Source organism: Lissotriton vulgaris, chromosome 7 (assembly GCF_964263255.1).
Source record: "Lissotriton vulgaris chromosome 7, aLisVul1.2, whole genome shotgun sequence".
Taxonomy (NCBI): Eukaryota; Metazoa; Chordata; class Amphibia; order Caudata; family Salamandridae; genus Lissotriton; species Lissotriton vulgaris.
The window spans coordinates 459,200,439-459,227,994 of NC_141695.1; the positions used below are offsets into that span (position 1 = coordinate 459,200,439).

Below are 27,556 nucleotides of genomic sequence, written 5' to 3' on the forward strand. Positions count from 1 at the left end.
AACAGTACACCGATTTTAATAAAGGATTCTTTTTCTTTTTAGGACCTGTTCAAAATAGTAAACTAATACGCAGATTAACTAGAACACTTGAAGCAGTAGTGAATGAAACTGCCTCCGCCCTAGGTAACTTAACCGAAGAGCAGTCCGCCATGCGGGTTGTTGTCCTTCAGAATCGTCTTGTTATTGACGTCATCTTGGCAGATAGAGGTGGAGCCTGTAAGGTCATCGGGTCAAGTTGCTGTGTTTTCATTCCAGAAAACGCGCCATCTGTATACAAAGCTATTACACGTCTTCATAAAATTGCTAATCTGATACATCAGAATCCAGGCACCTGGACTTGGTCCGGTTGGTTCTGGACAACGTTAACCGCTTGGGGATGGAAGATCCTATCCTTCCTAGGCATTGGCCTAGTCCTAGTATTCAGTTGCTGCCTGTGCCTGCAGTGTGGGCCAGCGATTTGTGGACTGTGTGCCACGTCGTGCATTGAACATTCCAGTTTCCTTTCAAAACGCAAAAGACAGAAAGAGGAGCAAATGATGTTACAAGAACAAACTGATCGGTTCATCAGGATCGATATATCATGAAGGGTCCGTAGGGAACAAGGAGGGAATGAGGAAATATAAATTTTATGGTCAAGTTGTGTTCCCTAGCGCGTACCCCACCGTCTCCATGTACCAGCTTAAAGTACATGTAACTTCCCTCCTGTGCCAGCTATGAAGACGCAAATACATTTGCGTCCAACGTCAACATGTCCTCTTTCAGACCCACCCTGAATGGGTTAATTAGTCCGTTCCTAAGTATGCTATGCCAACGTCTTTTTGTAGTGTACCTTACACGTTTTTATGCTCTGGCAAAGTAGGCCCTGAATTTCTGCCATCGAGCTTTTTTCTGGCTTCTGACTCTGAAAGCCTCAGCCCAGGCTGCCTCTGTACCCGTGAACTCTGACTTGCTCCCAGCGCGGCCCACCGCGCTCAGCTCAGCCTGCTGCCTGCCAAGACTGACTATAACCTTCGAGTTATCTGTTCCGCTCCTCGAAAATACATTCCTGCCTACTAGCTTCAGTAAACATCCCCCTCAGCTGCAGAGCCAAAGGGCCGACCTGTCTCAGTGCAAGTAATTCATAGCCTCTGTTACCATGCTCCCATGGAAGGCCCCATGCCCCACGCTTCTCATGCAGACACTCAGGCGCATATACACGCACTCACAGTCAGTATAGAATAGCTTCTGCCCCAGAGACCTTTCCGTCCAGATAATATGGTTCCCAAAACATCAGATATCAGATATGATAGAAGTACGAGTTGATCTGACATGCCAGACTTCTGTCTCTTTTCCGTCAGTGTAAATGTCAAGTCCCCTGCACCCTCCAGTTTCGCGTCAATCACACGTCATGCAGCTGCGTGCGCATCCAAGCTTCCGATTTCTGCTGACATTGCAACATTTCTGTTAGTGCCACCCCCTTTGTGACACCTACCTGTGACGTTTCTAGCACACACCTCCAGTTCACGCCTAGTCCACGCCTTCTGATTACGTACTAGTAACACGTGGATACTGTTATCTTGTCTTCTCTCAGCTGTTACGCCTACTGCATTGCTTTCTATGATGTAAATTAAGTATATAAGCTATGTACTGTCAATAAAATGTAGCGCTCTATCCCTTCTTCCACCCCTGTGGTGGGAAGAACATGATATCCTGGTCTTGACCATTCCTTTTTGAGGAATAAAACCCCTAAGAACTCTAACACCACGGACTCTGGTTTTTTCTTTCCGATTTGAGTTATTATTGATTAAGTACTTACCTGCATAGAAATTAAGACGGTAAATTATATATTTACATCACTTTGACCAATAGAGATGCTTCTAACAAGAACTTTTTTTCATGTTTTTCCATTTTTCATTTTTTTTTTAAATCGAATTCTATTTTTGTGGGATTCCTCAAAATAATCAAACAAAACTTGGGTGCAATAAATATTTTTGTTGCAGGTGGGTCGGTGGGCTGCCACCTTGTTGTCTCCAGTTGCTGCACTCTGCCCTTCCGCATATATTTTTGGGGAACACTGAATACATGGTTAAATATAAATTTGGGTTGTTGGGTGGCAAGTACTTGTGCTAGAACAGGATCGTCCAGTAACACACTTTACACTACACCTCAAGAAATAGACGCCTCCTTGTCATCATTTCATCTCAGCTGCCACATGTCATGTCTTTAAATGCTTAAGCTTACCAGAGATTCTAAATGAGTATTTATTTTTCGAACCAAGACTTAACTCCTTCAGGCACACTTTGCAGATGCCCAGTTCTGCAGACACTTTATTTTGTCTAAGTGGCGTGCAGGAGAACTCCAATACAATTGACTTAGGAGCAGGATGGCTCCTCGAGAATGGAGGAGGAGCGTGTCCCCACTGGCTCAGAGCTAGCAGGTGAAAAATAAAACCATATTTTATTATCGTTTTATTTTTCACCTGCTGCCTGAACAAACGTGTAGGGAGGGGCAGGGCCATGGGAGGGGGACGAAGGCTTATAGTATCTGGCTAGACAAATAAGTTCAGGGAAAGCCTTAAAGGACCATCTCAAAACCAGAGATCACACAGATTATGCAAACAACATAAGCAATAAAAAAGAAAATGTATATGAAAAAGAAAATAAGCAAAAGTTTATAAATTACAGTAATGTAACACTATTTAAAATAAGGTAAAAAAATATAGTACTAGAACACTGTTAAAGGTTTAACTTTTTTTTAAAAGTTTCAAGCAATCCCTTTCTTAACTCTGCACCCTTTGACAGCTTTGCAGCCACATTGTTACTTGTTAAGGGTTTAGCAGCAGTTTATCAACTGAGCGCAGCATTACAATGTTAAATATCACTCTTTGCCAGCTAAGAGTAAAGGCACAAGAAGGCTTCCTCTGGACAGTTTTGCCAGAAATCGTTACTTAGTTCTTCACACATTGTGCTCAGTGTTTATGGTCACGTGCGTCTTTTTGTTTTCTTTCCAAAAAGGATTTATTGAATTTTAGTATGTCTAATCATAAAGAACATGCATAACATAGTATTGTAACTGTATGGAGTAATATCCATTGAAATAATGAAGGGATTATAGTAACCGTAACTTGCATATTCATATCACAAAGTACTGTTAAGTAATACTTGTATTAGTATTAAGTGTAGCATAATCCTTACGGGTACATAATCGTGTCTACTGACCACATAGTGGAAAAAGTATCCAGTACCACCAAGCTTAAAAAGTTAGTGATGTAACAGTCGTAGATATGAGAAAATCAAAAAGCTTACAATCAGCAGATGTAAGGAAATGTTGAAGAGCCTGAGAGTTATAAATAATGATATTAAATGATAAAGAAACTTGAAGTTGAAAAATCTGTAAAATAATGTTCCATACTTCTATCGAGAAGGTACAAATAGCAGGACAATCGTACAGTATGTTTTGTAAACTTCCCAAATTCATTTTACAGTGCCAGCAGTTTGGTGTGCCAGTTTTGCATTAAGCATTTTAACTGAAGGCCAAAAACATTTCTATAAAAAGGTATATGTTAGTTTGTATAAGAGCAACAGGGAGCAATCCTGCAGTGTTACACAACCAAATTGATTCCATTGTACAATTGAAGGATTATCGAAGTCTGAAGACCATTGTTGCCCTAAATTGCAAAGTTAGCTGAAGTAATGGTGAGTTTTTAAAAACCCTTTGGAGGCTATGTGATCTGACCTACTGAAAGCCTTATACAAAATTCCATGTTAGATAATTTAGCAGATGGCGAATTAAAATAAGCATTTATGATGGAATTACATAACCATTCACATTTAGAGAAATCTGATCACGGAGATGGTATTTGGTTTTTGACTCCGTAAAAGAGTAGAACATAGCTCCTTGACTAAGATCAGGAATATAAAAAATACCAGCTTTAATCCACAAATTCCAGCGAGATAAAGGTTAAATGTTTTAGTTTGGGGTTATATCAAAGTAAAACATTTTGGGTTTTTTATGCCCGAATATGAATATCTCCTTTATTATCTACAGAAAGTAGTGGCAGTTTAGTGGCATGTTATATGGGTGCGATTTTTCCAATCTTGGTATTGGCCATGGTTATAAAGACAGGTAAAGGAAAAGGTTGCAAGAGATTAAGTTTTAATATAAGCCATTTTGAAGCATATTTAAGATCAATAGTTTGAAACCACTCTGAGCTTTGATTAATGAGACGTATGAATGATATTTTCTGGAGGTAAGTTAAGCCAACACTGTCTTCTTTCTTAGGAATTTGCATTTGATCGCTATTCATGCAGGTTTATTATTCCAGATGAACGTTAAATAATTTGTATATTTTTGTAAAGAAAGTGGAGGGGGAAACAAATTGGCAGCATAGATAGTGTATAAAGAATTTGGGGAGTGATGAGCGCTTCAATGCGTCCCTACCAATTCAAGTGAAGAGTTGGAACATTATCAAGCTTTTCTTTGGTATTGTGAAGCATCTTAGAACAATTAAGTGTTATTGTATATTTAGTAGTATGGGAAATAGAATTACTTGGGTATTTTAGGGAAGTAGAGTTCCATAGGATATGTGTACCAGCTATTATATCAGGAGTACATAATACATTTAATGTAAAAAAAATCTATTTTGCCAACATTGAGAATAGCTGGAAATATTAGCATATTGATTCATAACACCTAGTATAATAGGTAGTGTTGTAGCAGGATCATTGGCTTATAATCGCATATCATCAACATTGGCTGACACGTGGAAGACCAGGTCCTTGAAGCTCATACCAGTAAAGCCTTTATTATTCCAAAAGAAAATAAAAAGTTCAATAGCAATAAAAAACAAAAGTGGGAATAACCGACAACTTTTTCTAGTACCTTTATTTAGTTTAAATAAAGAGGAACGAGAACCATTGATCTAGATCGTGGCAAATGGGGCTGTATATAATGATTTAAACATGTTTATAAAATTAGAACCGAAATTAAAAGCCACAAATGTTTGAAACATGACTTGCCAATTCACTTTGTCAAAAGCCTTTTCAGAATCCAAGGCTAATAAACCCGCTGGATATTGAAGCTTATCAGCTGTATATAATATAAAACACCGGAGTCTGGTATTATGTGCAGCAAGTCTACCCTTCATAAAACCTGTTTTATGTGGTTGTGTGACAGAACAAGCATTTGTAATGCAATCGGTCACGCCTTTTGGACCTTACATATATTTAGCTATTCTGCATATTAGCCTTGGTGCTGAAACAGCTACTGTTTAGGGAGGGAAAGTAAGCACCAAACTGCGTTACACGCCAGGTTTGGGAACATATGTTGAGAAATATTGCCTTTCAGTGTGAAATGGTATAGTCCAAAGCTCTGTTTTTAATATAAAATCAGGGCCTTCGGTGGCCATATCACTGAAAATACAATATTTAAAAAAATATATTATTGTCTACGGGTGCTCTTGGAAGACTATTTCTATGGACTGGAATCTAGAGAATACTAAAGTGATTCCGGTGTTTTACTGACCTCTGCTGGTCGTTTTCTATCAAGAAAGTTAAATAGAGGCAGTTGAACAGAAAAAAGTCCCTAAGCGGTAGCAGACAAGTCTTAGGGTTGATCTCCAGAGCCCACAAAGTTCATACACATTACATGGAGAAGTGTGGCTCAGGGGTTAGAGGCGGCAGACCCGGAAGCTGAGATCGGCCCTGGACCAGGGTTCAATTCCCCGCCTCGGCGGGTCTTGGGCTCAAAAATTCCACAGACTCGATAATTCTCGCTCCGGTGCCTTCTCGACTCACGGGTTCGCACTTTGCGACTCTGGGCAATAGCTTGCTTAATCTCCACAACGGCCCCTCGCGGCGGGATGCCTGGCTTTCACCTTGTGGATACCCTGCCGGGGTTATCTCACAGGGGAATACCAGGACGGGTTCCCTAAGCAAGCGCCGGGAAACCCTTTTTGGGTAGCTGTGCGCTATATAAGCTCAAATACAAATACATACTAAAGTATATACTAGAGGGTATATACTAAAGTATATACAAGAGGTCTCGAATGCTCAACCTAACAAGAGGTGATCTCCGGAGCTCACAAAGTAAATACACATATAAGTATATACTAAAGTATATACAAGAGGTTGAATGCTCGACCTGAAAAGGTATTAACTTGTTTGCACGATTTTTTGCGTAAATCTTACAATCTTGGTTAATAAGGCAAATTTGCAGATACTTGGAAACTAAAGTGGGTTTCAGGAGGACAATGACTTCTTTAAAAAAGCGTGACTGAAATAATTAGAGGCTGCGAACCTCCCTCCTCATAAAAGGCGGGTCGCTGCATGAGGAAAGTCAAAGGAACACTTCTAGGGAGACTCGCTGCTCCAAAAATAAACCAAAGTAAGAAAAAACCTCACCACCTGGTCTCTACCTGCCAATGAGGCCAGCTAAAATACAAAATCAGCAAAAATCTCCCCAGCACTGTTCAAGTTGTCGGCATCCAGCAGGTTTGTGACAGAGCTCATGGCACAGCAGCCATCTTGGAGCAAAAGCACGCTGCCATCCCAATCACCTGTGTCTTTTAGGCTGCAAGGTCCGCATTAAATCAGGTCACTGATTGGAACAATCAGTTTAGATCACCCAATGCATCTCAATCCCAAGTAAATACCAGGCTTTTTCTGGTCAATTGGTGGTCCTTTTGGGGTGATAATCTTCTAGCGGGACCACAAGAAATTTAAGGTCAATATTAGGCCATTCTCTTTCTTTGATTTTTCTTCTAGTTTGACTGGGAAAACTTTCTCCGATTGTGGGTAGTGAAAGTAGAAGAAAGATGTTCAGTGATGCCTGTAGATCATGCCAAGGGTTTCAGATCGGAGAAGAATTTCTGACAGAACAAATATAGGTTTGCTGCCACGCCTGCAGCAATCATTCATGCTTCCTTTGATCATTGGGTGCAACTGGCTTGAAACCCAGAGTGGAGCCATGTGTTCCATAGAGCCACTCAAAGTGCGCCCTTGCTTTGTGGATAGTGGGCTGGGAAGGGCTTGCATTGGTGGCAGCAGCTTTGATCATTATGGGAAGGGCAGGCCTTTTTCCTCTTACAGTCAGCGGGATAGCATGTACTGACCGTCCTATTTAAATTGATATGCTAGTGGATTTTCACAACAGCTTTCTGCTGAACATCTGGAAATGGATGGTGTATGTGTGTGCAGTCTTCATGTATGCAGTAAGATGAACATTGATGTTGTATGTGTGGGCGATTTAATGGAGACCGGAATCTATTTTGGAACTACTCTCTGCAAGTGGACAGGAAGATGTATGTCATAGCTGACCCTTGCATGACAGGTGTGTGAACTCAAGGAAACCACCCAGAATGATCCTCAGTTAGCTTTGAAGTGGGCTAGGCTCCAGTGAAAAATAGTAAGGGATCAAATAGTCTTCATGTGCAAGATAGCTCCTGCCCCGTCTGCTTCCCTTTTCTTTCAGAAGTGGGATGTACATAGAAATTGGTAGTACCAGGTAGTTAAGGGTCTCGTATGGGCATTTTATCTTTATATTCAAGTGAGAGCTTACACAGATATTATTTGTTTATTCCTGCCAGACCCCACATCAAAAGTTTTATGGATAAACCGTTACTGGGAAGATATGTCATCCCTGTGGCAACAGAGACACTCCAGGACAGAACTCTGTTTTTTTAGGTTTAGACTTCTAGGGAATCTGCCTATTTTATATGCCTTAACAGATCAGTGTTCAAGGGACTTCATTGGCTGGTGGTCATGGGGTGCTCAGCTGCTTGATGGTGAGTGTCTGTGTTCCAGGGCTGGTTCCTTTAGCACACAGCCACATTCTCAGGTCAGGAACCGACCTAAAGACCTTCAGTAATCCCACTATAAGTGCTGCTTGGGAGGAGGCTTGAAGGAAGGAGTTGCCTGGATGAATAAAGAGAAGTATGGAAAAAGATAAAGCAGCACAAAGCCCTAAGAGCAATGTTGGTAATGGAGCCTACAGCCTGGAGCTTTGCTGAGCCAACTGCTGTCTTGTTCTACTAGTGCTCTCCTACGCTGATTTTCCTGCTCCCTAGTTTGGGGTGTTACCTGTACCGGGGAAGTCTTGTTTCAAGAATCTTGGCGAGAACTAGCTTTGAACCTGCAGGCCACATTGGCCCAAACTGTAATGGAGCTATCAGCACTCACACACAGGGCAGGATACAGGAATGCGGGATGATCAACTTCAGATCTTCCTGCGAAATTCAGGGGCTGCAAGGATTATCCTCCAAAACCAACCCGGCACAGAGATTTACCGAGCTTGAGGTACGTTGATCAGAGTGAGGGCCGGGGGGACTGCATAGCAGAGGTGCCCCAGCTAGTGCCTCAAGTGAGAGAGCACTGCTACAGCACCTAAAAGGGAATAGTGGCTGCACCCTCACTTCACTGAAGTGAGTCTTGGAAGGGTTCCATTCATGGGGGACTACAAGGGCCTCCCTGTGGCTGGACGCTCATTGTCTTGAAGTGAGTTTTGGAAGGGTTCCTTTCAAGGGTGACTAAAGACCTACCTGCTGAGTCTACCCTCAAAAGAAGAAAGGCGAAATGGGCCTAATAACAAGCAGGAAATATTTTGACTAAGGACAATCACCTCAAGCCTGGCAGCTGAGATTCTATTTCTTTTCAAAATGCTGAAAAAGTGGCCATTGATCATAGGGAGAGCAATTACGTTTGACCTCTGAAAATAAGATGTGTATGCATGTTAATAAATAATGTACATTTGGTGCTGTCTAATATTAAAACTGTCTGCACGATAATTGATTTAACACGTTCCATAATCTTTGGGTTTTAACAGGCCCCGAGACCAGCAGACAAAGATGAGCTGGAAGGAAGTGAGTTCCACAGCTGGAATGAGTTCCGTTCCTTCCTTAATGCTTGGTGTGAGGACAGGAAAGTGGAATTTGCCAATATTCACTCTGTGGCCTTCACTGAAAAAGAAATCAACCAGTATATGCTTGGACCGGAGACTGCACAATCCTTGAGATACAAAGAAGTGCAGTTGGGCTGCAGCCACTACCCCAGGTACGTTCAGAATGAGACCTCTTAATTTCAGCAACAAAGAGCATGCGGCAAGTGTGACTAAATTCAGTGACATCTGTAAATTGGCTTGCATAGATGCGAATATATTTTTTATTATCTTTACTGCTGTTTTCATTGGCCAATAGACGTGGAAAGGATTGAGTCTGTTGTCTTCTATGGGCTGAATATTACATTCTATACTTATACAGATTGTAATGAAACGTTTGTGGTATTATTTTGTCATTTGATTGTTATTGGCCTAGGGTTGTGAACATTCAAGCAGTTGATTAACAGCACCTCCATGAATCAGAAGAGCTACTACCTAGAATCATTTTAAAAGGTCCAAAGATCCATAGTCCAGCTGAGAAAGGAGAAACCAATTAAACAGAACTCAGTTTGCAAAAAAAAATAGTCTAACTTGCCAGCTCGATTTGGGATCATTTTGTCTTAACCCCTTTGTGCACCCGTGCGAAGTCTTTTTTTGGTGTTTTAGGGTAGTTCGCGCTTAGGGCCCTGTAACATTTTGACCACATAAGGTATCCATGCCAAATTTGCATCCTTTTCTTCCAACATCATGGGGATTTTAAAGGTACCCAGGGTTTGTTGATTCCCCGTGAGGAGACCCAGAAATTAGCCAAAATACAGCTACATTTGTTGTTTTTGGAAAAATGGGAAAAAAGTGCTGCAGAAGAAAGCGGTTTTTTTTTCCTTGCAAAGGTATCAACAGAGGGTTTGTGGTGCTGAAATCACCATCTTCCCAGCTTTTGGGGACGGACAGACGTTTGTCAGAAAACCAAACATTTTTTACCCAATTTTGGCATTTTACTGGGACATAACCTATTTTTGCCATTTTTGTTGCTTTCAACCTTGTGAGAAAGTACCCATTTTCTACATAGTTGCCCCCACTTTTTGCTGAACTGCTGATGCACTTCTAGTGACCTTGGGCTCCTTCCAATCCGGTACCCACGGCCTATATTCTTTCCCTAAACTGAATTGAAGACCAAACCCAATTGGCACTCTCTGGCCACAGGTCAGTCCCTGGTAAATGGTACCACGGGTACCCAGGGCACTGTGACCAGGGTAGGCCTCTAAGGACTGCAGCACTTATTGTGCCACCATTAGAGGCCCTGTACCGTTACACTTGCATACTGCCTTTGCAGGCTGTGTGTTTTGGTGCATAACAAAGTGAAGAGTCGACATGGTACACATCCCTACGTGCCATGCCTACAACCCACTGCCCTGGCATAAATCAGCCACCCCTCCAGCTGGGTGTACTATACCAGTTACGAGGGTACAGGTGCACAAGCCCAGTACCCTACAGTGTCTAAGCCAATTCTTAGACATTGTAAGTGCAGTAATGCTATTAAGAGTATATGGTGCTGGGAGTTTGTCATTATGAACTCCACAGTACAAAAATGGCTTTACTGAAAACTGAGAATTTTGTATCAAACTTCTCAGCACATTAAACCCACGCTGATGTCAGGGTTGGATGAAAAATTACCTAACACTAGTGACCAGGCTGAGTGGCAGCTCCCCAGCTGCCACCACCAGACATGTTTCTGGACTCCTGGGTTGAAAGCCTGCTGCTCTTGTGGGCCTGAAGAAATGCACATCCTGGGACAAGGTGCCAAGCATCCTCTCCCAGGATGGACAGGGACCATGAAGGTAAAGCTTCAAAGGCTTGCCGCCTTTGTGAGCATCCCTAGGCCTTTTGCTGCTTCCCGCAAGCGGTCCTGACCGGTTCTGATCCCCGCTTTGGGCAGGAGAAAAGGCAGGAAAACCCAGTGAGGAATTGAGGTGTGCCCACCTTTGCCAATCCCACCCCTCAGGTGGAGGAGGCGTGGCACAACTCTCAGGCCCTGCCATGTTGCAGATGGGGCTCGACCCAGCCAACCTGAGTGAGGCATATGCCCCCTTCCCTCTGAAGGGTGGCATAATAAGGGGTGTAACCACCCCAAGGAAGGGACATATTGGTCCCAACCTTTCACTTACCTGTAACACCCCTAAATCTAATAATTAGGGGAACCCCTGAACCTTACTTCCTCAGACAAACAACGACCAAGAAGAAAAGATGGACCGAACAGCTTTGCCGAAGCTAAAAAGAGGACACCACCCAATGACTTGGCCCCAGCCCTACCGGCCTGTCTCCACCTCTAACCTGCAGAAATGAAACTCCAGTGTGTCCTGCAGCCAGGAACCTCAAGAACCCGGAGTCCCTGCCCTGCCTTCCAAAAAAAGTTAGTCTTCCTTGAACACCAGGTTTGTTAAACCACCGACTCCAGCTCTGGAAAAATCTGTGAGTTTGCACGACTCTTCACCCTTCGCCCACAGCCCGAGTTCAAGTGGCCCAACACCATGAGGAGGTTGCCCTGGCGATTCTGGCCCGAGATCTGGTGATCTCCTACCTGCTTCGAATCTCCCAGCGAAGCCTGAAGCCTCTTTCTGCAGACTCACCTCAATTTCGACCAGAGCTGGTAAGAGAAACCCGACACCTAAAGACACCCTGCACCCAAAGCCCAACAGCCTAGTGTGGCCCAAACAACAGTGTCCCAGCATCCTCCGGCAACCCAACTTACCTCTCCAAACTCTCCAACCAGTGGCAACCTCCAGAAGATCTTCGTCCTCGAGCCTGCAGTCTTTGTTGAAATCGGATAATCACCATTGAAACCAATGGGGCACCCAATGTCAAAACAGCACGCTGATGCCAGCCGCCGCTGTGTATGCACTTTTTGCCCTGATCCTAACACCAGGAGCTTTGCTCCGAGAACCCAGTGGCCTGCTTGTAAGCAGCCACCAACCAGAGGCCCCCTATCTCCCACTGTATAACATTGGGCTTCAGCACTCTGCACCTGGCCAGTCTAGTCCCACTAGGGGTGTAACAAGAGTGCATCCTTGAGCCTGGGGGAACCCTTATTTAGCAGGGTGAATCTTTCTGGATTCACTATGCTGTGCATTATTCTGCCACCTAGTGGTTGGGTCCGGAATTGTAGTATGTCTTCTCTTTTTTGTTGTTGTTGGTGAGCTTTGACGTCTTAGTACCATTTAGTGCCCTTCTGTGACGTTGACGGGCTTCCTCTGGAAGCTCCCACCTTTGGTAACCATCTTCAGATTTTTTTTCTCCACCATTGGGGCTGGATCGTTACGGAGAAGCTCCCAAAATTGGACAGAAGAATCAAAGAAAATAAAGAAGAGACACCGTGAGGAAGTTCTTTAGACTTCCCAGAGCAACCGCAGATCAACGAGGAGTCGAAAAAGAAGATCTACAACGACAATCGGAGAATGCGCATGCAGGGGGCTCCCTGGACATGTTGATGGACAAAACACCATTCAGATTTTGTCAGAACTGTCACCACAAGTACGCACAGAAGGATCAGCACCCAGTCTGTAACCTGTGCCTACCACTGGATCACAAGATCACTGACTGCAACGCCAGCTCTGTCTTCACCCCGAAGACTTTGGCATGTCACCTCACTCTCAATCGCAATATGCAGGGCCAAGGACCACTGCCTTCATTGCAAGACTTTGGCCTCTCCAGTGCAGAGGAAGAAAATGTCGCAGAGGGACCAGAGGGCTGCGAGGAAAGGGCTGTTTTGGTCGTGGAGGTCAAAGAAGAATTTGAAAGAGGTAAAGGAGTCGTCAACCCAGAAAAAAAACAGAAGAGTCTCGAAAAACAAGCTCAAAACTAACACGGGGGACCCAGCGTCGAACGTTTCGACAACCGCGACAGCGTCCATACCAAAACACACCGTAGGATCCTTGGATAAGGACTCCACAGCGGCAAAGGCCCTCGAAAGGGCGAAGACGTCGAAAGACGCTAGAGAAAAGGACGCATCGGCGTCAAAAAAATAGCGGCACAAGCAACAGTTGACTGCCTCTTTGACGTCAACGGCCAAAAAACACACTTCCCAGCCAAGCACCAGTCCACACAGACGGTCATCAAATTATTTTTTTAACAAGGAAAAAAGCAAACCAATTGGAACTAGATAAAAAGCTATACCTACAAACACAACAGTGGTAACTAAAGGCATCATTCTAATGCCAACCATGAAACTGAACAACAAATATAAAATCATACAGAACAGGCACTACACTATTAGACTCACCGTTGCTCCCAAAATCTCTATTGAGTATGAAACAATCTGAAACGTGGGGGCACACAGCTCAGGATTAGAAGGACAATTCGCACAGTGCATACAACTCTCCTTCCGCATACCTCGTCGCAAACAGACTCGACATCTCTCACAGAGATTGTTCTTTTTGTGCATGGGAGAAATTAAATCAGGAAAGTGGCGAGCTTTCAATCTAGCCACATCCTCCACCACTCCAACTCTAGGAACACTTGCCTGTTCCACTACAACAAGGCATTAAAAGTTGCTAAATTGAAAAGATAAATCGCCAACGTCTTATACCAAATATAAGCCTTACGAATAGCAGTGTAAGGTTCCAACCTCTGATCTACTCTATCAACATACCCAGGTGCTTATTGTAGTATACAATGAACACATGTTTGCGCACTTCATCAACCTGACACCAAACAGCCACAGGTGAAGTAATTTCATCATGGATGGTAGTCAGCATGTACACATCCCTCCTGTCAACACATTTCACAGATAGCTGTTCATCACTATGCAAGGCACTGCACTGTTCCCTCTGAAGCTTTTTGCACACAATCTCTTTTGGGTAACTTTTACGGTTAGAGAGGATTGTGCCACAAGCAAGAGTGTCTACTTTGAACAATTCCTTAAACAATTGCACAGCAGTGTAGAGGTTATCTAGGTACAAATGGTGACCTTTGTTAAAAGGTCCTCTAGCAAGTTCTCACACAATTTTCTCTGAAACTCCTAAAGTGGAAGGACAACCAAGGAGGACAATAGTGGAATCCCTACTAGTGTACACCCAGAAATGATAGCCCTATCCTGTGCCATTCTCAGACAACATATACATCTTAATTCCAGAACGTGCCCTCTTGCTAGGAATGTACTGTCTAAAAACCAAATTACCCTTGAACAGGACCAAAGACTCATCAACAGCGATTTTATTTCCTGGAGAATAGATCTCTAAAAATCGATCTACAAAGTTATTAATAACAGGCGAATCTTAAAAAGACGGTCACAGTCAGGGTGATCTTGTAGCAATGCCGAAGCATTGTCAACAAAATGCAGCATTCGAAGCACAAGTAACTACTGATCACGACTCATAATTGCAGGAAATATGGCTATTGCCATCAATAGTCTGGTAGACCAATATTAGGACATGTACGGCTTCCTTGTCAAGCACATTACAAATTTAAAACCCAAAAACTCCATCTCATTAGGATTTGTGAGAGTCCACCAGGTAGTTCTAGAGTGGGGCCTATGTCTGTCACTGTTGTCCCTCAAATACTGTTCAGCATACAAACTAGTCTGCTCAACAATCGCAGCCAAAAATACATAATCCCTAAACAACTGAAAAAACTGTATCGGCTACACCCTGCATCCCCACTAAATGCAGGAAACACCGGCTGCACCATGTTTGGATCAAGCCAGAGTCCAGCACTTCCAATTGGAAGCCTTGCCGCCCCAGGCTGCAATCCAGATGCTACTTGATGCACCATCGACACATCAGTGTCCTACTCTTAAACAGGCACTTCATCCGCACTGAAAGTAGATTCATCTGCACTGAGAGTAGGCTCATCATCCGATGATTCCTCATGGACAGAACACTTACTGTCATAATCTTGCTCTTCCTCCTCTCCCTCAAATGCACAGTCAGTCTCAAAATCATGGTCAAAGGAAGATTCAAAAAGCATACCAACCACATGCTGAGCAGAAATTTTGTGCCTAGCCATAATTCTTACTAACAAAAGTTGACTTGTCAAACAAGTCAACAAACACTTTGTAAAATAAGTAATAAACAAAATGTGGCTTTATCACAAAGCCCTGTATACTCCAAAACCATACCACTCACCACCACCTACGCTGCACAGACGCAAGAACCAACAATATCCCACTAAAAAAGAAAAGAAAATTAAAGCTATGACAATACGAAAGACGTCACAAAGAATTTCACGCTCAAAACACAAACTTAAATATGCTGCTGTTATGACACCACTTACAAAAAATTCACTCCTGCATGACAATAATACTCATTTGGTGTATCCACAAAAAAAGTATTCGAGGCATGTGAGCTGTAGATCACACGCTATGCATAGATCACCATCTAGTGTTGGATCCGGATGTTTGTACTTTGTTTTTCTTAGAAGAAGTCTTCTTAGTCACAAGGTAGTTTTTTTCCGCGATCAGGTTCGGATGTTACTCGCTGCGCTCCGTGTCGATACAGATCCCTCAGTTTCCCTCGGTGCGTAGAACACTCACCTTTGACGGTATTGTTTTCAATCGCATATTCCATTCCTTGCGTATTGTGTTTTTTTCGGAAAAACCCTCTTTTGATTGGGCCTAGCCGCCTCAGTTTGACTCTGTCGATGGAACAAACTCCCTTTAAATTCTGCCCTCAGTGCCAGGTGAAATACCCGCGCACCGACTCACACGAAGTGTGAAACCTGTGTTTGTCACTAGAACACAGTGAAAATGACTGTGACGCGTGCCAAGCTTTCTGCTCCAAGAAGACGCTTTGTGACCGTCGGGCTGAACGCTGCGACATGCAGAGCCAACACACAGGCTCCTTTCCGGACCTCTTCGGACCTCAATCGGATGAAGAAGCCGGCGATGCTATCTGGCCGAGGAGGAACAGGATCCAATCTCCCTTTCCGAGGACGGCTCCATTCAGGATGCAGACCTCATGCATGGACAACGTACTGTAAGTACAGCCCCTACCTCACCTAAACTCCCAAGTCAACCTAAAAAGAAGGCGCCGGATCAACCTTTCCTCTCGGGCCCCGGTCAGCACCGAGACCACGCTTCCGTCGCCTTGCCTTCCGGCTCGGCACCGAAGCCTACTAAAAAGCCATCCGGCTCAGAAAAGCCCCACTCCAAGTCAAACACAGAGCCAAAGCAATCTGGGTTGAAGCCCAAGTCCGGCTCCAAACATCACCACTCTGCACCAAAAAACACTTTGGATCCGAAGACACTAACCCCTAAACCGCCGGTACCGTAAAGTTCGGCGTCAAAACAGACGTATGTACCAAAATGACCTAAATAGCACAGTTTCAATAATCCGCTCAATAAACCGGACCCGAAACAGAAGGTTTTGTATATTCACCCTAAAACTGGACACATTACCACCAAGGTGACTCCAAAAAGAAGGACTGATATTGAAGAGGAATATCACATCCCTTTGAAGAAGAGAAATATTGGAACTAACCCTTCCCCCTCCTCCTCGTGCAGCAGCACCTTCTCAGTTTCTACCTGTGCCAACTCCACCTGAGTACTCACCACCACATACACCTGACAATCAGGATGATTGAAATGGTAATGATGATAACCAGCCAGGAACTATAGATGAATGGGTCGACTACAGCACTGACTCACCCACAGACAACGATCCTGACTTAAACCATACCAGGTCCTCTCCACCAGATGACCGTGTAGGCTATATTGAATTACTCTGCAGGGCAGTCATGGGGTGCCGCTCATTAAAGAATCCATCGAAGAGGATTTTCTTTTAGAATCCCTTAATAGTACACAAAAGTCAACACATGTTACCCATGCTGAAAGGAAAGCTCAGGCATGTAGACTAATTATTTAACGATCCTGTCAGGGTACGTATCCTTACCCCTAGGGTGGATGAAAAGTATAAGCCAGCACCATCTGACCCAGTGTACACAAGAGGACAATTACCATTAGACCCACTGGTAGTTTCAAATGCATTTAAAAGGGCAAACTCCCAAGCTACAGGGGATGCGCCACTCGCAGATAAAGAATCAAAGCTTCTTGATGCGTCAGGGGAAAGGGTGGTCTCACAAGCAGCAAACTTCTGGCACATATCTAACACACGAGGGCTATTGTGCTCATTGGGATGAAACGGAACAACTCATCCAATTTCTACCCTAAGAGCATAAATCTAAAGCACAAGACTTAGTACGGGAGGGGCAGCTTATTTCAAACAATAAAATCACATGTTCCCTAGATGCTGCTGACACACCTGCCAGAGCGGTAAACACTAGTGTCCTCACAAGCCAGTGGTTCCTTTCGGCACTCCTTCTATCGAGCAGCGTCCAAAAATACTGCATCCACATAAAAAGGACAATAACCAACCCTTAGGCTCCAAAAAATACTTTAGAGGGGTTTACAGAGGAAACAATGGCAAAGGCAGAGGTAGGGTTTCTAGCACAAGCACCTCCACGTCCAATACAAAACAGTGGCTTACCCATACTTCACCCGACCACTTAACACCTGTCGGGGGAAGACTGTCAGATTTTTTACTGACTTGGCAGTCGATAACAACAGACAACTGGGTTCTACAGATTATCTGTTCTGGTTACTGTCTGGAGTTCATCAACACTCCTCCAGACATTACCCCAAAGCCACACAAACTTTCACTGGAACACCTAATCCTCCTCAAACAAGAGATACTGTCTCTACTACTAAAAGGAGCTATAAGCCGCGTACCACCACAACATCAAGGATCGGGTGTGTACTCCTTTTACTTCCTAATTCCCAAAAAGGACTGCTCTCTCAGATCAATATTAGATCTCAGAGAACTACATTTTTACATACAGTCAGACCATTTTCACACTTAACACTTCAACAGGTACTACCTCTTTTGCAAAAGGGCGACTTTCTGGCTACTCTAGACTTAAGACGCCTACTTTCATATTCCAATCAACCCTGCTCTCTGCTCATTTCTCAGGTTTGTGGTAGCAGGTCAACATTACCAATTCAAGCTACTTCCATTCAGAGTCACTACTGCCCCCAGAGTCTTCACAAAGTGTCTGGCGGTAGTAGCTGCTCATCTAAGAAGACAAATCATACATGTCTCCCCATACCTAGACGACTGGCTCATCAAAGCCAGCACATACCAGCAATGTCTCAAGCATTCTAGCAAAACCATTCAGTTACTTCAACGACTGGGGTTTACAGTCAATGTGTTAAAATCACATCTTCAGCCAGCCAAAACTCAAAACTACCTAGGAGCCACTTTGGATACTCAAAGGGTTCTGGGGTTTCCCAGCGCAGCCAGAATTTAAAACATTCAGGCGTTCTCCAGTTTCAAACCAACCAACCAACCACTTACAGCTTGAGTTTATATGCAACTACTGGGAATGATGGCGTTTTGCATCATGATCGTTCCCCATGCCAGGCTGCTCTTGTGTACACTGCAGGAATGTTTAACCAGTGAGTGCAACCAATCACACAGCCTATTAACCGATCCATTGTTGGTAAGTGGCCGTACTCATCGCTCTGCAGTGGTGGAACACACAAAATTTGTTAAAAGAACGGCCTTTCATAGACCCGATTCCGCGACTATATTAACAGCGGATGCGCCCATTACTGGCTGGGGAGCTCATCTTCAGCATAATACAGTACAAGGTCCCTGGAGCCAACAGAAAATGATGCTCCATATTAATCAATTCAGAAAAGGGGGTGGTGATGAACAGAGTGTCTGAATTAAGCAGACTACTCTTACCCAGTCCAAAGATCAGGGCTTGATCCATCACAGTTTTTTAGCTCACTGCACCATCCCAGCTCAGAACCTGGCTATATGCAAATTAGTCTGTCCCTGGCCCAGTTCATCATGGGAACAGGGCAGACCAAACTACCAAGCCAATTCTTATACTGGGAAGGAAACAAGCTACCGGGGACCGGTTTCTGGCATTTCAGCCGTCTTCGGCCCGGCTTGCTTGAATCCTGATGGTGCAATGAGCAAGAGACTCACATCTGAGTATACCCTTCCACGCTTATGGTGGACAAAAACGATTCAGAAAAGGGGGTGGTGATGAACAGAGTTTCTGAATTAAGCAGACTACTCTTTGAAGACAGCTGAAATGCCAGAAACCGGTCCCCGGTAGCTTGTCTCCTTTCTGGTGAAGAATTGGCTTGGTAGTTTAGTCTGCCCTGTTCCCATGATGCACTGGGCCTGGGACAGACTGATTTGCATATAGCCAGGTTCTGAGCTGGGATGGTGCAGTGAGATAAATAACGGTGATGGATCAAGCCCTGATCTTTGGACTGGGTAAGAGTGGTCTGCTTAATTCAGACACTCTGTTCATCACCACCCCCTTTTCTGAATCGTTTTTGGCCACTATAGGTGTGGCAGGGTATACTCAGACATGAGTCCCTTTCTCACTGCACCATCAGGATTCAAGCAAGCCGGGCCGAAGACAGCTGAAATGCCAGAAACCGGTCCCCGGTAGCTTGTCGCCTTTCTGGTGAAGAATTGGCTTGGTAGTTTAGTCTGCCCTGTTCCCATGATGCACTGGGCCAGGGACAGACTGATTTGCATATAGCCAGGTTCTGAGCTGGGATGGTGCAGTGAGATAAATAACGGTGATGGATCAAGCCCTGATCTTTGGACTGGGTAAGAGTGGTCTGCTTAATTCAGACACTCTGTTCATCACCACCCCCTTTTCTGAATCGTTTTTGGCCACTATAGGTGTGGCAGGGTATACTCAGACATGAGTCCCTTTCTCACTGCACCATCAGGATTCAAGCAAGCCGGGCCGAAGGCGGCTGAAATGCCAGAAACCGGTCCCCGGTAGCTTGTCTCCTTTCTGGTGAAGAATTGGCTTGGTAGTTTAGTCTGCCCTGTTCCCATGATGCACTGGTCCAGGGACAGACTGATTTGCATATAGCCAGGTTCTGAGCTGGGATGGTGCAGTGAGATAAATAACGGTTATGGATCAAGCCCTGATCTTTGGACTGGGTAAGAGTGGTCTGCTTAATTCAGACACTCTGTTCATCACCACCCCCTTTTCTGAATCGTTTTTGGCCACTATAGGTGTGGCAGGGTATACTCAGACATGAGTCCCTTTCTCACTGCACCTTCAGGATTCAAGCAAGCCGGGCCGAAGACGGCTGAAATGCCAGAAACCGGTCCCCGGTAGCTTGTCTCCTTTCTGGTGAAGAATTGGCTTGGTAGTTTAGTCCGCCCTGTTCCCATGATGCACTGGGCCAGGGACAGACTGATTTGCATATAGCCAGGTTCTGAGCTGGGATGGTGCAGTGAGATAAATAACGGTGATGGATCAAGCCCTGATCTTTGGACTGGGTAAGAGTGGTCTGCTTAATTCAGACACTCTGTTCATCACCACCCCCTTTTCTGAATCGTTTTTGGCCACTATAGGTGTGGCAGGGTATACTCAGACATGAGTCCCTTTCTCACTGCACCATCAGGATTCAAGCAAGCCGGGCCGAAGACGGCTGAAATGCCAGAAACCGGTCCCCGGTAGCTTGTCTCCTTTCTGGTGAAGAATTGGCTTGGTAGTTTAGTCTGCCCTTTTCCCATGATGCACTGGGCCAGGGACAGACTGATTTGCATATAGCCAGGTTCTGAGCTGGGATGGTGCAGTGAGATAAATAACGGTGATGGATCAAGCCCTGATCTTTGGGCTGGGTAAGAGTGGTCTGCTTAATTCAGACTCTGTTCATCACCACCCCCTTTTCTGAATCGTTTTTGGCCACTATAGGTGTGGCAGGGTATACTCAGACATGAGTCCCTTTCTCACTGCACCATCAGGATTCAAGCAAGCCGGGCCGAAGACGGCTGAAATGCCAGAAACCGGTCCCCGGTAGCTTGTCTCCTTTCTGGTGAAGAATTAGCTTGGTAGTTTAGTCTGCCCTGTTCCCATGATGCACTGGGCCAGGGACAGACTGATTTGCATATAGCCAGGTTCTGAGCTGGGATGGTGCAGTGAGATAAATAACGGTGATGGATCAAGCCCTGATCTTTGGACTGGGTAAGAGTGGTCTGCTTAATTCAGACACTCTGTTCATAACCACCCCCTTTTCTGAATCGTTTTTGGCCACTATAGGTGTGGCAGGGTATACTCAGACATGAGTCCCTTTCTCACTGCACCATCAGGATTCAAGCAAGCCGGGCCGAAGACGGCTGAAATGCCAGAAACCGGTTCCCGGTAGCTTGTCTCCTTTCTGGTGAAGAATTGGCTTGGTAGTTTAGTCTGCCCTGTTCCCATGATGCACTGGGCCAAGGACAGACTGATTTGCATATAGCCAGGTACTAAGCTGGGATGGTGCAGTGAGATAAATAACGGTGATGGATCAAACCCTGATCTTTGGACTGGGTAAGAGTGGTCTGCTTAATTCAGACACTCTGTTCATCACCACCCCCTTTTCTGAATCGCTCCATATTAATCATTCAGAGCTGATTGCAATCATTCTAGCTCTCAAAACCCTTTCAAGATCCACTGTCTGGCAAAGCTGTCTTGGTTCAAACCGTCAACTTGACTGCTATGTATTACATACAGAAAGGAGGTGGGGGCACACTATCTCCAGCTGTCCCACTTAGCCCAAGACATCTGGAGGTGGGCTATTCACCACAATATCTATCTCTTAGCAGCACACCTCCCGGGAGTGAACAACCAGATTGCGGACCTCCTCAGCAGGCAGAGGTTTCAAATGCACAAATGGGAACTTCACCCTCAAGTTCTCCTACCATACGTCCAAGCTTCCCTCACATAGATCTGTTTGCAACAGACAAAAATGTCAAAGCTTCGCCTCCAGGTACCCATATCCGTTATCCAAAGGCAATGCTTTGTGGATGAACTAGTCAGGGATATTTGCTTATGCTTTTCCGCCTCTCCCACTAATTGTAATTGTAATTTAGATTTATAGAGCGCATTATCACCCAGAGGTCTCTAAGCGCTGTTTAGAGGGAGCACCTGAAACTGATGAAAATGGACAGGCGGCTTGCTTAAATATTGCCCCAATCCTCTGAGAAGAGCATCGTCTTCAGCTTCTTCCTAAAAGGTAGGAGGTTAGCTTCCTTGCACATGTTTTCCGGGAGGCTGTTCCACACCTGAGGTATTGATGTTGAGAAGGCTCTCCCGCCCATAGAGGACAGGTTGAAAAGGGGGCAAACCAGTCAGCGGGCCTCAGCTGACCGAAGCGCCCTACTGGGTACGTAGGTGGCTAAGCGGTCCTTGATGTATTTTGGGGCTTGGCCATACATGGGTTTTTGAGTAATGCAGAGACCTTTGAACTTGATTCTTTGCCTGACCGGGAGCCAATGTAGGTCGCATAGTAGAGGCATGGCGTGTGCCCGTCTCAGCTTTTTAAAAATTAGTCTGGCTGCGTCATTCATGACAACCTGTAGTCTGGTCAACTGTTGTTGAGAGATGCCAGAGTACAAAGAGTTGCCATAATCTAGACGCAACAGTACCATAGCTGAGACCGCCTGTCTGAGTGTGGCGAAGGTGAGAAGTGGGGACCATTTTCGCAGCTGTCTCAGCAGACCAACGCAAGTTCCTACAACTGCCGACACCTGTTGTCATGGCTAGCTTGGCATCAATTTTGATGCCGAGGCTTTTCACGGCCAAAGTTGGTTCTGGAAACGGCCCAAAAGAGGTCGTTCCAAGGGTTGGAAGCTGTCGTTACTGCCAGTACCTCTGTTTTGTCTGGGTTTATCTTTAGAGAGTTAGCCGCCATCCAGTTGACAATAAATGTAAAAAAAAATTTACATCCTTAGATGAGCCGTTGATGAATTGTCGATCTGGATAATTATTATTCTTTTTTTTATAAACTTATTAGGTTTTTCACAAATTGTTAAATCAGTATAGCCACGGATAGGAATAACATCAAGTTCTCCATAAATCACAGTCATGTACAATATATAATTCTCTGGTTCATCGCACAATACGTAGTTATCGTTGCATTTGACAGACAGTATCTCAATTTCCGCCCCACCCCTTAGTCCCCCCCCCCGCAGTGACTGGTGAACATAAGTGCTGTGTCCGGACGCCCGTACCATTAGTAGGAACCTGGTCATTTATACTACGGGGAACCTTTGTTACATACACGTAGTTATGCCGGATTTTGTAATGCATCAGTCCCATCTCCCCCTGGCACCCCATCAGGCAGTGGTAAGAAGGAACATCCATACTGTGTGAGGTTATGGACTAGGTGCGGAGCCAGTTACAGACCGTGGAGGCTCGCATATATTTCCTCTCGATTCTTCCAGGGGCATCCTCTGTGAGTATAAACTGCTTTTTCCGCTAACATTGCTGTGTCCATGTCATTTTCCCATTGTGTCAATGTAGGTACCATACCCGATCCCCAATTCCGTGCAATATTTCGCTTCGCAAGCGCCATTCCAAGTGTCACCCAGGTCTGCATTTCTAGGTTAAGGTCTGTGGGCTTCCAAATGTTTAACAGGCAGCATCTGGCTGGACCTCTACTCCACCCACCTCTGTGATCTCATTCAGTATTTGGGCCCCGTATACTTGTATTCTAGGACATTCCTATATTATATGGAAATACGTTCCATTGAGCCCACAACCCCGTAAACACAGCGGATCAGCTGTATGTCCTAGTTTGTGTATCAGGGTGCGTGAATAGTATACGCGGTGTAGCACCTTAAGTTGGATTAATTTCAACCGGGAAGGGATAGCTGCCTCCCTTGCTGACGCTAACGCGTCCATCCAGTCCGAGTCCTCTATGTCTCCTAGCTCTACCTCCCACTTGCTACGCAGCACCACCATAGGGTCCGATAGGTTGTTCACTAGTTTGCGATATGTCTGTGAGATAGCCTTTTTGCCCAGGTAGTCGGTGAGGAGTCTATCCTCAAGGGGAAAGGATTCAGCGGGTGTGGTGCCTCGTGGAATTGCACTTTGCAGCGCATGCCTAATTTGCATATTCAGTATCTGCCATCCCGCATCTTTCCTGTAGGGTCGCAAATGATACAATTTCTCCCTTATTCCATAGGTCTCCTATCTTAGAAATCCCGATAAGATCCCATTGTCTGAAACCCTTGGTTTGAGCTAGAGTGCCTAGACGGCGTGTATCCCATAATGGGGTGGCCAGTGTAAGTACTCCCTCCCATCCCAGCGCTCGTTGTGCCGTGTGCCAAATTTTAACTGTGTGCGCGGTTGGGCCTGTGAGTGTATGACGTTTTTTGTCTGTGTATAGGGCCTTCATCAGTCGGTCTACAGGAAGTGCTTGTCTATCGAGCCTATATGCCGGATCAGTTTGTGGAGAGTGAAGCCATTGGTTTATTATCATGAGCTGTGTGGCCCAGTAGTATATTTTAATGCTTGGTAGGGCTATACCCCCATCATACCAACTCCGAACTAGTTTGGTAGGTGCTATCCGAGCCGGCTTACCATCCCACAACAGGGAAGCGAGTTCTGCATCAATAGCTTTAAAATAGGAAAGGGGGACTGGGAAAGGAGTGTTGTGGAGTGCGTAAAGGAACCTAGGGAGTGCAAGCATTTTGAAAAGGGCAGCCCATCCAAGGAGTGTTCAACGGGAGTGGTCTCCAGCGAGAAACATCAGATTTGAGTCTTTGTAGGGGTTTTGCTAGATTCTCTTCCATAAATATGGATTCTTGCGGGGTTGCATATATACCTAAGTATTTGAACCCCCTAGTCGCTGTTTGTAGCGTACAATCCAGGGGTAGTACCGGCAATGGACCTCGCAAGGGGTACAGTAGCGATTTTGCCCAATCTATCGTATAGCCGGACATTTCTCCGTAGGCTGTGAGGACACGCATCAGTGCCGCTATGGAGTTTGTCGGGGATGTCAGATATAGCAATACGTCATCGGCGTAGAGTGATATACGATCTTCCCAGCCTTCCTCCCATGTGATCCCTCGAATTAATGGTTCTGTGCGTATTCTCGTTGCCAGTGGTTCCAAAATGAGCGCAAAAAGGAGTGGGGATAAGGGGCACCCCTGTCGTGTTCCCCGCCCTAATGTGAATTCCCTGGAGAGATGCCCGTTAGCTACCACCTGGGCCACTGGGTCTTTGTAGAGAAGTTTTACCCAGGCGCAGAATTTAGGGCCGAAACCTATCCGCTGGAGCACCGCAAATAGAAACGGCCATTCCACGAGGTCAAACGCCATTGTGGCGTCTAATGAAAGGATGACTGTGTCCTCCTGTAGCAGCGGGAGGCGGTGGAGCACCTGATTTAGCCGCCTAAGATTAAGGGAAGTGTTACGTCCGGGCATGAAGCCGGATTGGTCCGGGTGGATCGGGGATGTTAGGTGTGGTTGCAGTCTAAGTGCTAAAAGTTTTGCCAGTATTTTGGCATCCGAGTTCATTAACGATATCGGATGATAGAGGACGGCCGGTCTGGAGGCTTCTCTGGTTTATGTATTACCACTATAGTGACCAGTCTTTGGTCTCTGGATAGAGCTCCTTGTGACAAGCAATCATTGTACATAGGGAGCATGTGTGGGGTAATCTTTTGGGCCAGTTTTTTTTATAGAGTTCCACCTGTATACCATTTGGTCCCAGTGCCTTTCCGGTGTGGAGGGCCCCCAATGCTATCCCGACTTCCTCCACGTTAGCTCGGATTCAAGTGAAAGTGAGTCTTCAGGCGACAGTGTAGCCAGTGGAATGCTTTTGAGGAAAGTCGAACAGTCCTCGACTGTCATGGTAGTATGCGATGCATAGATTCTCTCATAGTATGTAGCCAGTTCTTCTGTGATTTTAGGGGGTTCTGTGGTGGTGGAGCCGTCCCCTAGAGTCATCTGGGCTATCCATCTATCTGCCTTTCCTTTCTTTTCGATCCAGGCTAGCATTTTCCCCGTTTTGTCTCCTAACTCATAGACTCTTTGCAATGTATCTGTATGCCTAGCCCTCGCCATATTTTCTGCGTAAGTTTTATATTCTTGTGACGCGAGTCGCAGGGTATGCGCTGCGTCGTCAGCGAGGTCTAATGCGTGGGCCATTTCCGCCCTGTGTACAGCGGATTCCAAGGAGTCAATGTGTTCTCTATGTTCCCTCTTGTGCCTGGTGATTGCAGAAATGGCTTGTCCCTTAAGGACCGTTTTTTACGCTTCCCAGATTGTGGAGGACGAGGTCACTGATGCCAGATTTTCCTCGAAATAGTGTTCTGTTGTAGTTAGTAGAGTTGTAGCTATTTTGTGGTTTTGTAAATACCTGGGGTATATAGGGTAGATTCTTTGCCTCCTAGGGAGGTGTGCGGTGTAAGTAAGGCGAATAGGGGAGTGATCCGATATTCCTCTCTGGATAATGATTTGGATGTCGTCGGCGTAATTATAAATCCGACACTCCATCTGATTCAGTGCCGAGATTAGGGGCTGTAAATAAGCATTAAAAAGGAGGGGCGATAATGCTGACCCCTGGGGTACTCCTCATTGAAGAGTGGCTGGGTCGGACATCAGGTCGGTTAGCTGAACTCTCTGGGAACGGTCTTTGAGAAAGGATGTGAGCCAGACCAGGGCCATTCCTCGAATTCCCAGTTCCTCAGTCCGTGACGGTAGACGGTCATGATTGACCGTGTCAAAGGCCGCAGATAGGTCCAACAACACCAGGGCACACAGCATTTTTTATCGACCCGGAGTCTCAGATCATTCAGCACGGAAGGCATGACCAATTCCATGCTGTGGTGGTCCAAAATCCAGCCTGTTTGGATTCTAAGAGGTGATTGTCTTCAAGATATGTCGGGAGAGAGATTGTAGAACGTGCTGTTCAAGTATTTCGGCCATGAAAGGCAGCTGTGAGATTGGCCTAAATTTTTTTAAATTACTGGAGTCCGAGACCGGCTTTATTAACAGCGGGATAACACCGGCCTCCTTGAAACTAACCTGGACAAGCCCTGCTTCCAGGGAATGATTAAGGAGAGAGAGCACGTAGTCATCAATTCCCGGGAAGGGCATTTTTAAAATCTTAGGTAGGCATGGGTCAGCTGGTGAACTTGATTTCACCTGCCCGGATAGGTTGGTCAGGGACTCCTTGGTGAGTGGTGGCAGGGTGATTAGGGGATTAGTGAACGTGGGGGGACGGCGGTAGGGCCTGTAGCACCGGGGAGAGTCGGAGTACAATGAATTTCCGTCAAAAGTTCTTTAATTTTCCCAGAGAAAAAGAACTGGACTTTCTGGCAGTCTTCCTGGCTAAAGGAGGGTTTTTGCCCCTTGTCCTTTCTTAATTCATGCAAGAACCTGAAGGTCTCTTTCTGGGATTTAACTGCCTCAGCAATCTTAGTCTCGTAAAATTCAGCCTTCCGTGGTACGATAGCCTTTTTGTAGGAGGCGAACATTGAAACATAGGCTGCCCGGGAGCTGGGGTCGTATGCCTTGCGCCAGGTTCTCTTGCACTGCCGAAGTAATTTTCATTTTCCTAAGTGCATCGTTAAACCAGGGTGCCTGTTTTCCCTCGTACAGGGTTCTAACCCTTCGCGCTGGTGCCACAACGTCAATGGCATTCTTAAGCCTTGACGATAGGGTGGCACAGTCAACCTCTAAGTTTCCTTTTAATGTCAGAGATGGATCGGGGTGAAGTAGGGTGGTTACCAAGTCGTCTGCATTAATCTTGTTCCAACTCCACAGTACTTTCCACTCCGGCGGAGTGGTTCAATAACTCAGGCAAACATCTCTCAAACTAATCCTGGTAGCTACTACATGGGCACGCCAACCATGGTTCACAACCCTGTTGGAGCTCTCCCGGGTACCACATC

The 27,556-nt window shown here is 45.4% G+C and overlaps 1 protein-coding gene across 2 annotated transcripts in view; it reads left to right on the forward strand.

Moving 5' to 3' along the window:
* Positions 1 to 27,556, forward strand: part of LOC147701861 (uncharacterized) — a 750,024-nt gene that overhangs the window by 307,867 nt on the left and 414,601 nt on the right. For both annotated transcript variants that reach the window (XM_086930494.1, XM_086930495.1), the window contains exon 13: positions 8,800 to 9,026. In XM_086930494.1, the coding sequence (XP_086786620.1) occupies positions 8,800 to 9,026 (227 nt within the window). The remainder of the gene's footprint in view (positions 1 to 8,799; positions 9,027 to 27,556) is intronic.